This window comes from Peromyscus maniculatus, chromosome X (genome assembly GCF_049852395.1).
Source record: "Peromyscus maniculatus bairdii isolate BWxNUB_F1_BW_parent chromosome X, HU_Pman_BW_mat_3.1, whole genome shotgun sequence".
Classification (NCBI taxonomy): domain Eukaryota; kingdom Metazoa; phylum Chordata; class Mammalia; order Rodentia; family Cricetidae; genus Peromyscus; species Peromyscus maniculatus.
In genome coordinates this window covers 105712597-105726258 of record NC_134875.1, presented here as the reverse complement: position 1 = coordinate 105726258, position 13662 = coordinate 105712597, and the positions used below count along the sequence as shown (strand labels likewise).

The 13662-nt window shown below is 36.6% G+C and overlaps 1 protein-coding gene across 2 annotated transcripts in view; it reads right to left on the bottom strand.

Annotated features, from left to right (window-relative positions):
- The window catches only part of Prrg1 (proline rich and Gla domain 1), a 113865-nt gene that overhangs the window by 40442 nt on the left and 59761 nt on the right, over nucleotides 1-13662 (bottom strand). For both annotated transcript variants that reach the window (XM_076562199.1, XM_015990199.3), the window contains exon 2: nucleotides 11503-11555. In XM_076562199.1, the coding sequence (XP_076418314.1) occupies nucleotides 11503-11512 (10 nt within the window). In that variant the 5' untranslated portion in view covers nucleotides 11513-11555. The remainder of the gene's footprint in view (nucleotides 1-11502; nucleotides 11556-13662) is intronic.

The window sequence follows — 13662 nt, the reverse complement described above, 5'->3', positions numbered from 1 at the left end:
TAAATGCTTTTGTTTTTCACTGACTGGCTAAGGCAAAACACAAGCCCCGAGGGAACTTGGTAAAGGGAATGGCAGCCTCAATACATGCTAAGGAGGTAGATGTGGTTCTGATCCCGGGCCAGTGTCAGATGAAGGAGAGACACCTGTTGAGGCCAGCACAGAGAGCAGAAACCTCTCCATCACCTGATGCTTGGTTCAAACCTCCTGGGTAAAAACTTTGAAAGCAAGCCTGGTAAAAAAAAAAAAAAAAAAAAAAAAAAAAAAAACAAGCAGAAATCTCCCAATTTCCCATAGCTGAAAATGCAAAAACTTGGTTCAAACCTCCCAGGCAAAAAACTTTGAAAGCAAGCCCAGTAAAAGAGAACCAGAAGTTGACTTTCAGACCCAAAAAAAACTATGGGAAATGAAGTCCGAAAGCTAGTTTGCAACAATGGACTGATAGAGAAATGCTTTCTGGGAAAGATAGTTTTTCAGCAGAAGATGGCAATACTATTCAAAAACTTTTTTTCAGCTCAGAATGAAGTTTCTTTTCATACCAACGCTGGAAAGCTTTATCTTACCTCTTGAGAACTCAGATCAGACAAAAAGCTTGCTTCTTAGGAACACTGTCTTAGATATGAAGAAACTTACGGGAAAATAAAAAAAGCTCTTTGCCTTTTGAACAAACAGCCTGCAATGAATAATTCTTTTGCAAACCTAATAAGGAGACAAGGAAACAGGCACTCAAAAAGAAATGACTGCTTTATTGATGGGAACAAACTTCAGAAAATCTAGCTGTCTTACAAAATTTAGTTGTTTCACCTGAAAGTTCCTTATAAGAAATCAATGCTAAATATCACAGGTACTAATAATGCTAGCATCAGGAGTTAAAACTAATGAAGTGAAAATGCTAAATCATGAAAATACTCTTCCTCAGAGTAAGCTAATGAAGGATATGTTTTATGAAAGAACATCTATGTTCTTGACTCCTTTGAATAGTAACAGTTTTGGTGAAAATATTGGGCTAATAAAAAAAATCTATCAGAAACATCGGCATTGTTAAAGAACTCATGGCAAATACAGCTTTAAAAAATTAAGAAGGGGAGAAAATCGTATCAGAGTTTGGTGATGAGTGTAAAAAGCAGCTGGCCAGGTGGTGGTGGCGCACGCCTTTAATCCCAGCACTCGGGAGGCAGAGCCAGGCGGATCTCTATGAGTTCGAGGCCAGCCTGGGCTACCAAGTGAGCTCCAGGAAAGGCGCAAAGCTATGCAGAGAAACCCTGTCTCGAAAAACCAAAATAAATAAATAAATAAATAAATAAATAAATAAATAAATAAATAAATAAATAAAAGCAGCTGAAACAATGCTCTTGATATTAAGGTTCCATCTTGCAGTCTGGGGATAGTAGGAGAATAAAGAGGCTTCCAGACTGCTGAGGAGTTTGAGACAATTGTAACTAAGTTTCAGCAATGTTTTCAGACCTGCTGAAAGCTGCAGGTCTGGAACCCCACTCCAATTTAGACAACTATCTTCTCCTGTTGGAAAACTGTCCGTTGAGACAGAATACTCTTTACAAGGTTTTTTCTTTTCTTCTCTTTTCTTTCTTTTGAGTTTGCTCTAAACTGGCATAGCTGTTAACAGAGCTGTTATAAAAGATCTGAAATGCATAGCAACAGAATTCATTAAATCCCAGAGTTAAGAGAGAGCCATTAAAGAATTAAACTTGTTTCTCAAGAACTTTCAGAATGATAAGCTCTGAACTTTGGAAATGATTTGCATACTTCCTGTATAGTTAAGAGAAACTTTCTAATAGAGATAATAATAATTAAGAATAAGTAGAAAATTATTTCTTATTAGAAAATGTTAAATCTCTTCTAAGTGGTAAGAAATCTTTAGGTGTTTGCTAAGTTAGATATATGCTAATGGTAGTCCTGTAGAGTTTGCTTAATAGTTCTTATAAATATAAGTTTGTAAAATAGATCTATAGAATTTCTTTAAGAATATAAGCTTGCAAGAAGTATCTAAGGTAGTTCTATTATAAGCTTGTAAGAAGATGCTAGTTGTAAATATAAGTTTAAATAAGAATATAAGAAGTAAATAAGTAAAGATGCTAGTTATAAAAGATGACTATGAGAAGTAAATATATATTTGCTAAGGTAGTCTTAAGAGAGTTTCCTTAAGGAGATAAGTAAATAAGAAGTATATAAATAAGTAGATGATAATATGTTATATGTGAGTTTGTAAAAAAGTGTAAATGTTGAATGTAAGTCTAAATGTTTTGCAAGATATGTTATGTGTGAGTTTGTAAAAAAAAAAGTGTAAATGTTAAGTGTGAGTCTATTCTTAATGAAAGAACCTGAGATGCAGTAGACGGTGTCCTAGTAGACTGCAAAGCCGGCAGTCTGAGTGGTTTCAAAAGCTTGGTGGCCAGAAGCCACCAAGAAGCTAAGAATGGCGGACACCAGAACTAGCACAAGGTATCCACAGCTGAGATCCATGGAAAATCAATGCAACACAGAAAAACCCGAGCTCACATCAAAAATGGTGCAGTTTAAAATGTTACTATAACTACAAAGGTCTCTGGCTTGAGAATGAAAGTTGCAGACACGCTTGTTTGAACTAAAATTAACTGCAAAAAGTTTTGGCTGTAAAATGTCTCTTCATATTTGGAAGTGAAAGTCTGATACTAGAATTTACTTTTTTTTAAACGTTTTGAACTTAAAAAATTGAGATAAAACTACAAAAAGGTCTTTGTTATGGATTTCTTCATATTTGGAAGGCTAGTACCAGAATGTATTTGAATTTGGGGAATTAAGAAATGAAATGAACAATAGTGATTTCATTGCAATGGGGCAATTTTGAATTTACTTATAGTGATTACCTAGAAACTTTTCTGGAATTATTTGTGTTAAAAATGGAACTGTTTAAATGAAGAAATTTATTGTTTCTACCTAGACTCAAGATGCAGTTTTGTGTATGCAAATATGCTTTATTAACTGATTCATGAATTGTTTTGTGTTAAAAATGGAACTGCTTTATGGGACTGTTCATGTAAAAATGGAATTACTTATGGAACTGGTTTTGTGTTACAAATGGAACTGTTTAAATGGAAAAGTTTGGGTTTTCTAACCAGGCTTGAGATTTTGTTTTAAAAAATTATAAAGAAAAGGGAGAAGTAATATTCCTTAGTCTATTTAATTAAAAAATATTTTTCTTGTTATTTGAGTGGATTAATGTTATGTTTTGTTAGTAGGAAATGTAAATGGGGTATACTAAGAGACTACTTTAAAATTTAAAGAGTTTTATTAAGAAACTGCTTTTGAATGTTTTGCTAAAAATTTTCAAAGTGTAAGTGTTAGACTGAGAATATTGCTTTTCAATATGTGTTTGTGGGAATTGTATGTTTGTTTTTTTCCTAACTAGGTTTGAGATTTTGTTTAAAAAAGGGGGGAGTTATGATTGAATTAAGGTTGAATGTATGTTTGAAGTTAAGGAAATACTTAAGTTTGATGTGAAAGCATCAGAAGTTTTTCCTATGTTCTGTTAGCAAGAAATTCAAATGGTTCTATTAAGAGTTTAAGTTGTAAGACTGAGAAAATAGTAACTAATGTATAGCAATATTTATGTTAGCATGTTACTGGGAATGATGGACTAAGGTATTCTTTAGGTTTGCAATTGCATTAAGAGTTTTTGGTTTAGAAAGGGCTTGATGCAGCTAAGACTGCTGTAGTCACCTTGGACCCAATCCAAAAAAGAAATGCCATCTTTATCATCCTCTCCTCCCATACTGGGAGGTGTAACGGCTATGGAGATTGCTGTGAGCTCTTAATAATGAGTTATTTTTATATATTAAGAAAGGGGGACCTGTGGGAGCCCATTTTCAGGTTCCTAGTGGCTTTACCCAGCAGGTCTACATAGAGAGGATGATTAGGACCACGGGCCTGAATGCAGGTATCTGAGATGGTCTGCACTTGGCTGTGCTGGGGGAAGTCTTTTGCTCCACACCTTGGCGTTTCTATAAATACCCTGGGGCAGAGACAGTCAGGACCCTTTGGAATAGGTTCCAGGCCTCTTGAGGCTATCCTGTACTTTGTTTATCTCAACAATCTAAATCTTTCTAGCTAATATTTCCTGCTGCTCTCACTCAGGAAAACTCTGGGGAACTGTGGGGTTGATGGGTAAACACCCCGCACCTACATACTTTAAAATGACTACGCTTGGCCAGGCTGCAGTGGTGCATGCCTTTAATCCCAGCACTTGGGAAGCAGAGCCAGGCAGATCTCTGTGAGTTCGAGGCCAGCCTGGTCTATAGAGGGAGATTCAGGACAGGCACCAAAACTACACAGAGAAACCCTGTCTTGAAAAACCAAAAATAAAGATAAAAAAATAAAATGGCCACACTTATGTCACTTTGGACTCAATTTTAAAAGGTCAATTATTTTGAGATTAAGAAAGCATTAAAAACACATATTTTGATAAATAGCTATGCTTATACTCACAGACAAAAGATACTTCTAACCTTAATCAGAGTAGCCTCCTCTGACAATGAAAGGTGGTGAATGCAGAGCCTCATGGCTACCCAAAATGTAGAGAATAAACAATGGTTGTAGGCCCAGTCCTAAACAACCCTTTCTAAGGCTAAGAAAATACTGTGCAAGAGGGTATTAGGAAGTATGTAAAAGCCAGAATAGATGGTGTGGGGCTGTGAAATACCATTCTCTGGACTTGACACTACCTTTGCAATCAGTCAAAAGATCAGGGTATAAATAATCTGTGAAGGAAAAGGGAAGGAGAATCAGGGAGCCCTTCACTGTACCCTCTGAACTATTGGTTTATTGACAGGTTCTAGGAAAGTAAAAGGCACTGTCTTAGATTGTATACCTATTGCTGAGCCCACCAACCTCCAGCCATTAGCTCCAAACCCATGATCATACAGACACCCTGGTTAATCTCAGTGAGTCACTGTGGTAGTTTCACTATTATAAGGTATGGCTTTGTTGGAGTAGGTATGGTCTTTTTTGAGGAAGTGTGTCCCTGTAGAGGCGGGCTTTAAGTTCTCATATATGCTCAAGCCACACCCAGTGTCTCAGTTCTCTTCCTGTTGCCTTTGGATAAAGATGTTAAGGACTCTCAGCTCCAGGACCATGTCTGCCTGCATGTTGCCCTGCTTCCCACCATGATAACAGACTAAACCTGTGAACTGTAAGCAAGCCACCACATTAAATATTTCCATTTATAAGAGTTGCCATGGTCGTGGTATCTCTTCACAGCAATAGAAACCCTAACTAAGTTAGTCATAAAACAAAATGAATAGATATAAACATGAGAGAGAGAGATTTGTAGGGAGGGTAAGAATTAACAGAGATGGTGAGGAGGTGGGAGTTTAAAGTGGACACTATGCATTGTGTACACGTGTAAAGTTGTCTAAAAACAAATTTAAATAAAAAATTTAAAAATTCTACTTATGCACTGAGTGTTATATTCTCAAATCTATATAAAAGGCAAAAAAGAGACTACATCAATGACAAAAGGTCTCTTTAGTGGGTTTTAAGAGCTAGCATGTCCATTAAACAGCCCATTTTTTTTTCTAGTGGAAAACACTTGCCAGGAATAAATAATGGTAGCTGTCAAACCCAAGTAGATTTGTATTACTGTTATAAAATTAGGAAGATAAGTGCTTACAATAAACTAGTGACATCATCTAAACTGCAGCAACACAAATGTCACCATAATAAAGAGACTCTAAGATCTAATAAAGGCAAGAAAATGAAATAATTAATTGACATTAAATAAATGTCATTACTTGAACTATACAAATCAAAGAGCTTCCAAATAACATTAGGCCATATGTTAAGAGACTGTCAATTTACAACTTGTCAATTGAAGACTCATTCCTTGTTTGAAAAATATGGAGCTTTATGCCAAAGTTGACATTCAGAATTGCAAAGAATTGAGATGTGCTGTGTCCGTAGTAAGCCATCTTTCCTCATATTGTCATGCTGCATAACTCTTGGCTTAATTCATATTATTGTCCTTTTTACCTCAAAGAACTCAACCATGTTTCCAATGTATCAAGACTTTGTATGAGGATAGATCACTAGTCTATGCACGACTACCAGTGTTTGTTTGCTTATTTTGTCTTGTTATTTTTTTAAGTATTTTTTTTTCTGAGTTTAAGGATTTTACACAATATCCCTTAAGGGATCAGAATACTGGCTGGAAAGATGACTCAGCCCTTAAAAGCTCACAACCAAAAAGAGAACAGAATACATTAATTGTTTTGTGTTTGTTTCATTTTTATCAAACTGTTCCTTCTACAGTTGGGAATAATAAGCCTTTAACAACAGCAGAGATCACAAAGAGACTATGAGTTACGAAATGTGAAATCCCAAAGCTCATTTTCTAAATCATTTCTTCTTTTAATTAAAATATTTTTTGAGATTTTTATATAGGGGTTCTTTCTTTTTAGTTTTTTAATCTCTTTCAGAAGTTCTTAATCACCATATTATTACTATCATCATGGAAGTGTTTTTTTTGTTTGTTTTTGTCATTTGGTTTTTTTTGAACAGGTTTTCACATAGGGCAAGCTGGTTTTCAACTGTGAAGTTGACTTTGAGTTCATCTTTTTCTCTTTACCTTCTGAGTGCCTGGTGTATAGGCTTGTGCCATCTTGTCTGGCCCAAGGAATGCCACCATTGACAGCACTGCTCTCTGTTCATTCACAGCTGAACAGCAAGGGCATGCTACCATTATGTATGGAACATGAAGGTAAGAAGTGACTTTTCAGACTCAGAGTTTATAGGTCTAAAACACTCTTTTAAATTTAGAACTCTGCTTCTTGCCTCAGCATTTAAATGAGCTCTGAAATCTCAATACCAGAAAAGGAAAAAGAGAAAGAGTTAAACTACTTTCTCACTTTTTCTCTTTATCTTGCCAAATAATACCTGCTTGCTATCCAGATATGTTAGTTTCCGTAAAGAAAAGCAAAATAAACAAACAAACAAACAAAACCATGTGTTTAAAGATGCATGGCCATACTTCCTATTTTGTAAATAGGGCACCTATGTCTTACTGTTATTGAAACACCACGATGAGCCTCCTCAGCACCTCTGTTCTTTTTTTCTTTTTATTTATTGTATTTGTCTTTTACATCATGTATCTTGAACCCATTCATTTCCACATCCCTTTGCATCTTCCCTTCGCCCCTACACACAAATAAAACAAAAGTGAAGAGAAAAAAAATTTAAAAATGGAAAAAAATATATAAAACCTCATCATGGAAGCTGCAGAGTGACAGTGAGTCATGCTGTAAACTCCTCTGTTCATACATCTTTATTTGCAAGTGTTCATTGCAAAGAGTCATTGGTCTGGTTTGAAGCCTCTGGTTTCTCCTTACACTATCTATGCTGGGCCCTCACTGGGACTCTTCCTGGATATCCTGTTTTTGCCCTGTGTTGTGGAGATCCTGTAGCTTTGGGTCTGTGGGTCAGGTCACTTCACATGCTCCAGCAGATCATAGATGGGGTGGATGTTGGGGTGGGCCAAGTTATAACCCTGGATCTGGTCATGGGCAGCTGTAGCGTTGGTCCACCAGCCAGGTCTCACCTGTCCTCACCACCAGGGTGAGCTCTCCAGCATTGCCCCAGCTAATTCACCTCTTGCAGCAATGAGTGAGGGGTAGGGCCAGTTCTCCTGCTTTCATGCCCTCAGGATTGGCTCTCCCACTCCAGCTCTATTATGTTGCCCATACAAGGTACAGGGGCCATTCTACCGAGTGCTGCAGCTGGCGAGGGGTAGGGACAGCCCTCCTGTTCTTACGACCCCAGGGCCAGCTCCTCCACCCGTCTCAGGCACTGATGGTCTGCAGGTGGTGGGGAGGGCATCTCTCCTCTGCTCATGCTACCACATGTCAGGTGAGTAATGGGGGCAGCTCTCCTTTGTTCATAACATTAGGGCTGGGTCACCCTCACCTCCAACCACTGAGCAGCTCTATTGTACTGCCTAGGGGAGAGGCAGGGCCCATTTCCTGAATGCTGTAGCTAGTTCATCAACTCTCCCCCACCCATGCCACCCTAAAGTAGATGGGTAATGGGGACAGCTCTCCCATCCTCGCAATTTCGGGGCTTGCTCACCCACACTTGTGCTAACAGGGTTGGCTCTATTGTGCTGTCCTGGTGAGAGAGCACCTCTGTTCTTACGGTGAAGACAGGAAAATTAGCCATGAATAACAAACAGATGTAATAAATACTGCAAAAGCACTTGTAGATGTGATGAATTTTAACACAGAAAAAATTTCCATATGAATAGATATATCTTAAAAGAATCAGAACGCAGATAATAATAAAAATCACAGTAAAATCAATTTGTTTTATGGATAAAGACATTATTCAGAGTACTGTGTTGTCTAAAAATCATTTTGTTAGAAATGTACTAATTAGGGGAAGAAGAGTAAAAATAAAACTTTAAGTTTCACCTGAAAAGGCAAAGTCTTCCCATTCTCTTCTTTGTAAAAATGCTAATTTTCTACTACAAGTTTACATATAATCATACATCGTTCTTTTTTTGAACCAGCATCTCATAATCTCATGTCATAAAATTATGGGTTACATGACACATTATATTCTTTTTTCAAGAAAAGGCATAAAGATAAAAAGGTCTTTAGCCAAAAGGATAACTTTCACATAGGACATGTGAATAGTGCTGACTGAGCCTTTTCTTTTATGGGCCTTTGCTTGTGGAATGTTCAGAACAAAGCTTGTGAAGTGAAATGTCTTGACATCTGCTATGATCTTTGACAAACTGTGCTGCTGGCCTTTGAATTTCTGCACTCCTGGGTCATTGTTTGTTACAGGATTATTATATTTGTGGCACTTTGCTATCTGAAACAGCTGTGTGATTTTGCTGTCACCAAAAATGTTAGTGGACACTGAGCTATTTCACTTTGATTATCTGTCTATCCCCCTATGATATCAGAATATCATTATGGATCTGAAAAAAAATAATTACCCCCATACTTTTCTTAGCAACAGAGGGCTCCTGTCATGTAATCAACTTCACACATTACTAATAATTAGGATATTTAGAGTTCATCAGAAGAAATGAAAACATGACATAAGACCTAGTTCTGCATTTTCACTCTCTAATATATAAACTATTTATAGGCTATTCACTATAGATATTTTCTAAATCAGTTTCAGTTTATCTATAAATATATTACCTTAATTTTATAATAAGAGTTTTCTTACAACACAAGATAAATAAGATAATTGTCAGAGGAAACATCTGTGAGTTACAAAGTACTGCAAATACTTATTGATATAAAAATAACTACAAATTCTTGAGTCCTAAATTATAAGTCCTAATTAAATACTTCATAAAGAGTAAAAGCAATTTCAATACTACACACAGTAAACACTATAAACACTGATTATAGTCAAATAAGAAATTAAATATACATGTCTTTTCTTTACCTGCCCTCCCATTTTATTGTGATGAGGTCTCAGGAATTACAGGCTTGTGTCAGAATAGCTATATATTCAAGGTTAGTCCTGAATACTTGGTCTCATAGCCTTCATTTCCCAAGTGCTAGAAGTGTCAACATGTACCAACTGCTCATGCAATGCTAGGGACTAAATCCAGGGCTTTGTATTTGCTAGGTCAGCACTCTAACAACTGAACTACAGAGTCCCTGTTCCTCCTTTTAAAGATTTAAACTTTATGATCTTTCATGTCCCATTAATAAAAGTTTCATATACTTGCAAAATATTGATTTGTCTTTATTAAAGAATAGTAAAATAAATTAACTTCAATTTAAATTTCTCACACAAGTCTGGTCTCATCTTTGCAATTGTGTCCTGTTGTATGCTATACTGAGTTATGTTTGTGAGAATGTTTACCAAATGCAGTAAAAATTTCATTATACAGCACCAAAAAAGAAAAATATAAGCACACATAGTAACATTCTCTTTTTTCCACTAAAAGTATCGGCAATTAACAAATATAATCAAGCAAACCTAAGCAAAGCTTAAAGAAAAAAGGATGGTGTCTCTTTGACATTTATAAGAATGCTTTCAATGTGGTTACTACCTGCAGTCAAAAAGCAGCTCTCACAAGCTTCCTGTGTTTGTAAAAACAACATTATGTGAAGCACTTCCGTTTTTCAATCTCCAGACTGGAAATATGCCCATCTTTGCAGACTACATTACTATATCACAGTATGCTAACCACATCCTCCTGAGGCTGGAAGTACAGGACGCATTAATTCTACTTCAGAGATGAAAAAAAGCCCGTTTAGGGAATCTTTGAGATTTAACTGAAGTAGTGGCATTGGAACTTGAATTCTGGCCTTTAAACTCTGGATCCATATGTTTTTTAGCATAGTATTCCACACAGCATCTTTCCTCAATGCCCTTTATAGCATGTTGCTTTTTTTTGGGGGGGGGAGGTGTGTGTGTGTGTGTGTGTGTGTGTGTGTGTGTGTGTGTGTGTGAATGGTTCAAGACAGAGTTTCCTTTGCTGTCCTGAAACACACTTTGTACACCACACTAGCCTCAAAATTGGAGATCCACCTTCCTGGCTTTGCCTCCCAGGTGCTGGGATTAAAGGCATGTGCCACCATCACCCGGTTTAGCATGTTGTTTATATTATTTATATGGACTAGAATTATTGATGAAGTCATTGTTATGGATGGTCCATATTAGTAATGAAATGAACCTAAATTTCTCTATTGTCTACTGTCCATAATAACTTCATGTAAAAGCAAAAATAAGCACAAAGAATTCATGCAATGGTTCTTAGTGCTGACTTTTTCACTTTAAAAGAAACTAAAAACACTGGCTGCATAAAAGGAACTTTTTTGTTTGTGTTATTATTTTCTTTAAAAAATATTTAGTAATTTATTTTTGTGTATGTGTGCCCAAATGAGTTTGTGTGTTCAACATGCACACACATGCCTACAGAGGCCACAGGTATTGAAACACCTGAAATTGGTGTTACAGTCAATTGTGAGTTGCCTGGTGTTGGTACAGGCAAACAAAACTAGATCCTGGAAGGAGCAATAAGTAAATTAAGAGCTCTTAATTACTGATCCAGCCCATTTGTGTTACTATATACAAAACTTAGATACCATCAAAGCATATGGGTAACTCTGGCAAGAGTTATAAAGAAGTTGGAATTTGGGAAAATTTATACAATATCAAATTTGAACTATTTCTACCTGTACTGCCAGACACACACACACACACACACACACACACACACACACACACACACACACACACTACTATCACCACCACCACCACCACCAAAAACAAATATCAGAAGAAATAAAAGAACCAGTGAGTAACACAAAGTATGTTGATCTATTTCTGCATAGTGTTGGATCACATCAAATTTTCTATCACCAAAAAAAAAAAAAAGCACAACATAAGTATCTACAAACATATTTCTAGTCTCAATTTCCCTGGAACACTAGATTACTATTAGGAGAATCTAAATCGTTTCAAAAGAGAAGAGAAACTTACCCCTCCCCATTTTTTTTTCTTGTGGCTTCTGGCAGGTCCTGGATGATGATTCTCTGCACAAAACAGAGCACATACACAGTCAGATTCACAGAGGCTGAGTCACTACATCAGATAAGCTCCATTACAGCTGATGTAGTCAGTGTGAGCATTTCATTTCAATGCATTCTAATCTTGCTTCCTGACAAAACTCTTTTCTCGACCACAGATACCCAACTTCAGAGAACAGAAACAGTATTTTGGAAAGCATAGGCTGTCTATATCAACTTAACTATGACCTTCTTTATCTGGTATTAGTTTTTGCCCTTGCCAAATAAAACTCATCAAATTGACTACATTCTTATCTTTTAGGACAGCCTTATCAACAAAAGATGACAGGCAAAAATGCCAAAGGCTGGATGTTAATAACCAGGCTAGCATATTATTAGCTTGCCTGTCTCTGCCTTCCCTTCATTGGCATTAGGTGACAAGTACAATACCCTTTACCGTGTAACATTTTCCTGAATGGTGTCAAACAGCAGTGCCCCTAATCAAATTATCCTTGAGGCAAAGCAGCCCACAATTATTTCCAATAAACATCATGAATCAAGGACCATGGATTCCCGACAACAAAAGCATAAGAGAAACAAAGGAAATATACAAATTTCAATTGTGGTGAGAGAAAGGTACATATGGCAAAACAGAAATTCTGTTTTATAGATGAAAAACATAACATACACAGAAGCCAATGTATATAATTAATGCTTCAATTTCTTACAGGTATAAACCATGAAGCTACTAGTTACCAGTAACTTGTCAAGCTCTCAATGTGTAGTTAAGCAGCTGAGTGCAGTGTGTGTGTGTGTGTGTGTGTGTGTGTGTGTAGTGAAAAGATATGATCTATCAGCCCATTAAGAAACTTACTTGAAGTTCAGTAGGGGAAATCAAGAATAAATACTAGACTGAAACTTGATAACTATTTGTACGGCACCAGATAAACCATTTTCTATTTCAAATTCTCCACAAAGTATACTCTGTATACTCTGTAGGGTGTTAAAAGTATGTGATTCAAAAGCAAAGGCTCTCTATTAAAATAAATCTATAAAATGCTGACATAAGCCTATCACATTTGTCACCAAACTTTTCAGATACTTAAAATAATAGTGATGGGCTAGAGAGAGAGCTCAATGGTTAGGAACACTTGTTGCTCTTACAGAGGCCCTGCATTCAGTACTCTGAACCCACATGGTGGTTCACTACTATCTTTAACTCTTGTTTCTGGAGATCAGACTCTCTCTTCTGACTTTCACAGGTACATGGAACATATACACTCATGCACATAAGATAAAACAACCTAAAATTTTAAAAACAGGTATTGAGAAATGTAGCAAAACTATAACAACTTATTTGGCATTTTACTATGAGCAAAATTTCTCTGCATTTGATTCTTTAGAGCATTTTGTATCATTTCATCTTTTGAAATCAGTTGAAGTTCCTCAAAAAACTTTATACAGGGAAGGGTCAGGTCTTATGAGCTCCTCACAAAAACACCAAAGAAAGCAGAAAGAAATGAATGAATGAGCCGTGCGGTGATGGCGCATGCCTTTAATCCCAGCACTCAGGAGGCAAAGCCAGATGGATCTCTACGAGTTCGAGGCCAGCCTGGGCTACTAAGTGAGTTCCAGGAAAGACACAAAGCTGCACAGAGAAACCCTGTCTTGAAAAACCAAGAAAATAAAATAAATGAATGAATAATGAGTAATCGAGAAGAAGGGGATTGGGGAAGTGGGAGGGGAACAAAAGAGGGTAATAGAGGGTAAATATGACTAAAATGCATTATATACATATATGAAATTATAATAAAATCCACTATTATATAATTAATATGTACCAATAAAAAGGTTATCTTAAACTTTTATGAAAAATACTGGTTAATAAATAGGTTGACTCTTCAAGCTAAATTAAGGTACAGAATTACCCTAGTCCCACTCACTGGGATTTCTCCTTGAAGTCATCTGTATATACTGTCACCAGAAACCAAGAGTCTAAAGTCCCAGTTGCCTCCTGATCTTTCAAGTGAAATTATTCTGGGACAGCATGAGAAAAAAGCCCATACAGCAAAGGGTAATCCATCCATGTACAAATGATGACTTGAAAGAGTTAAGTGGGGTAATGGTGGTGTGC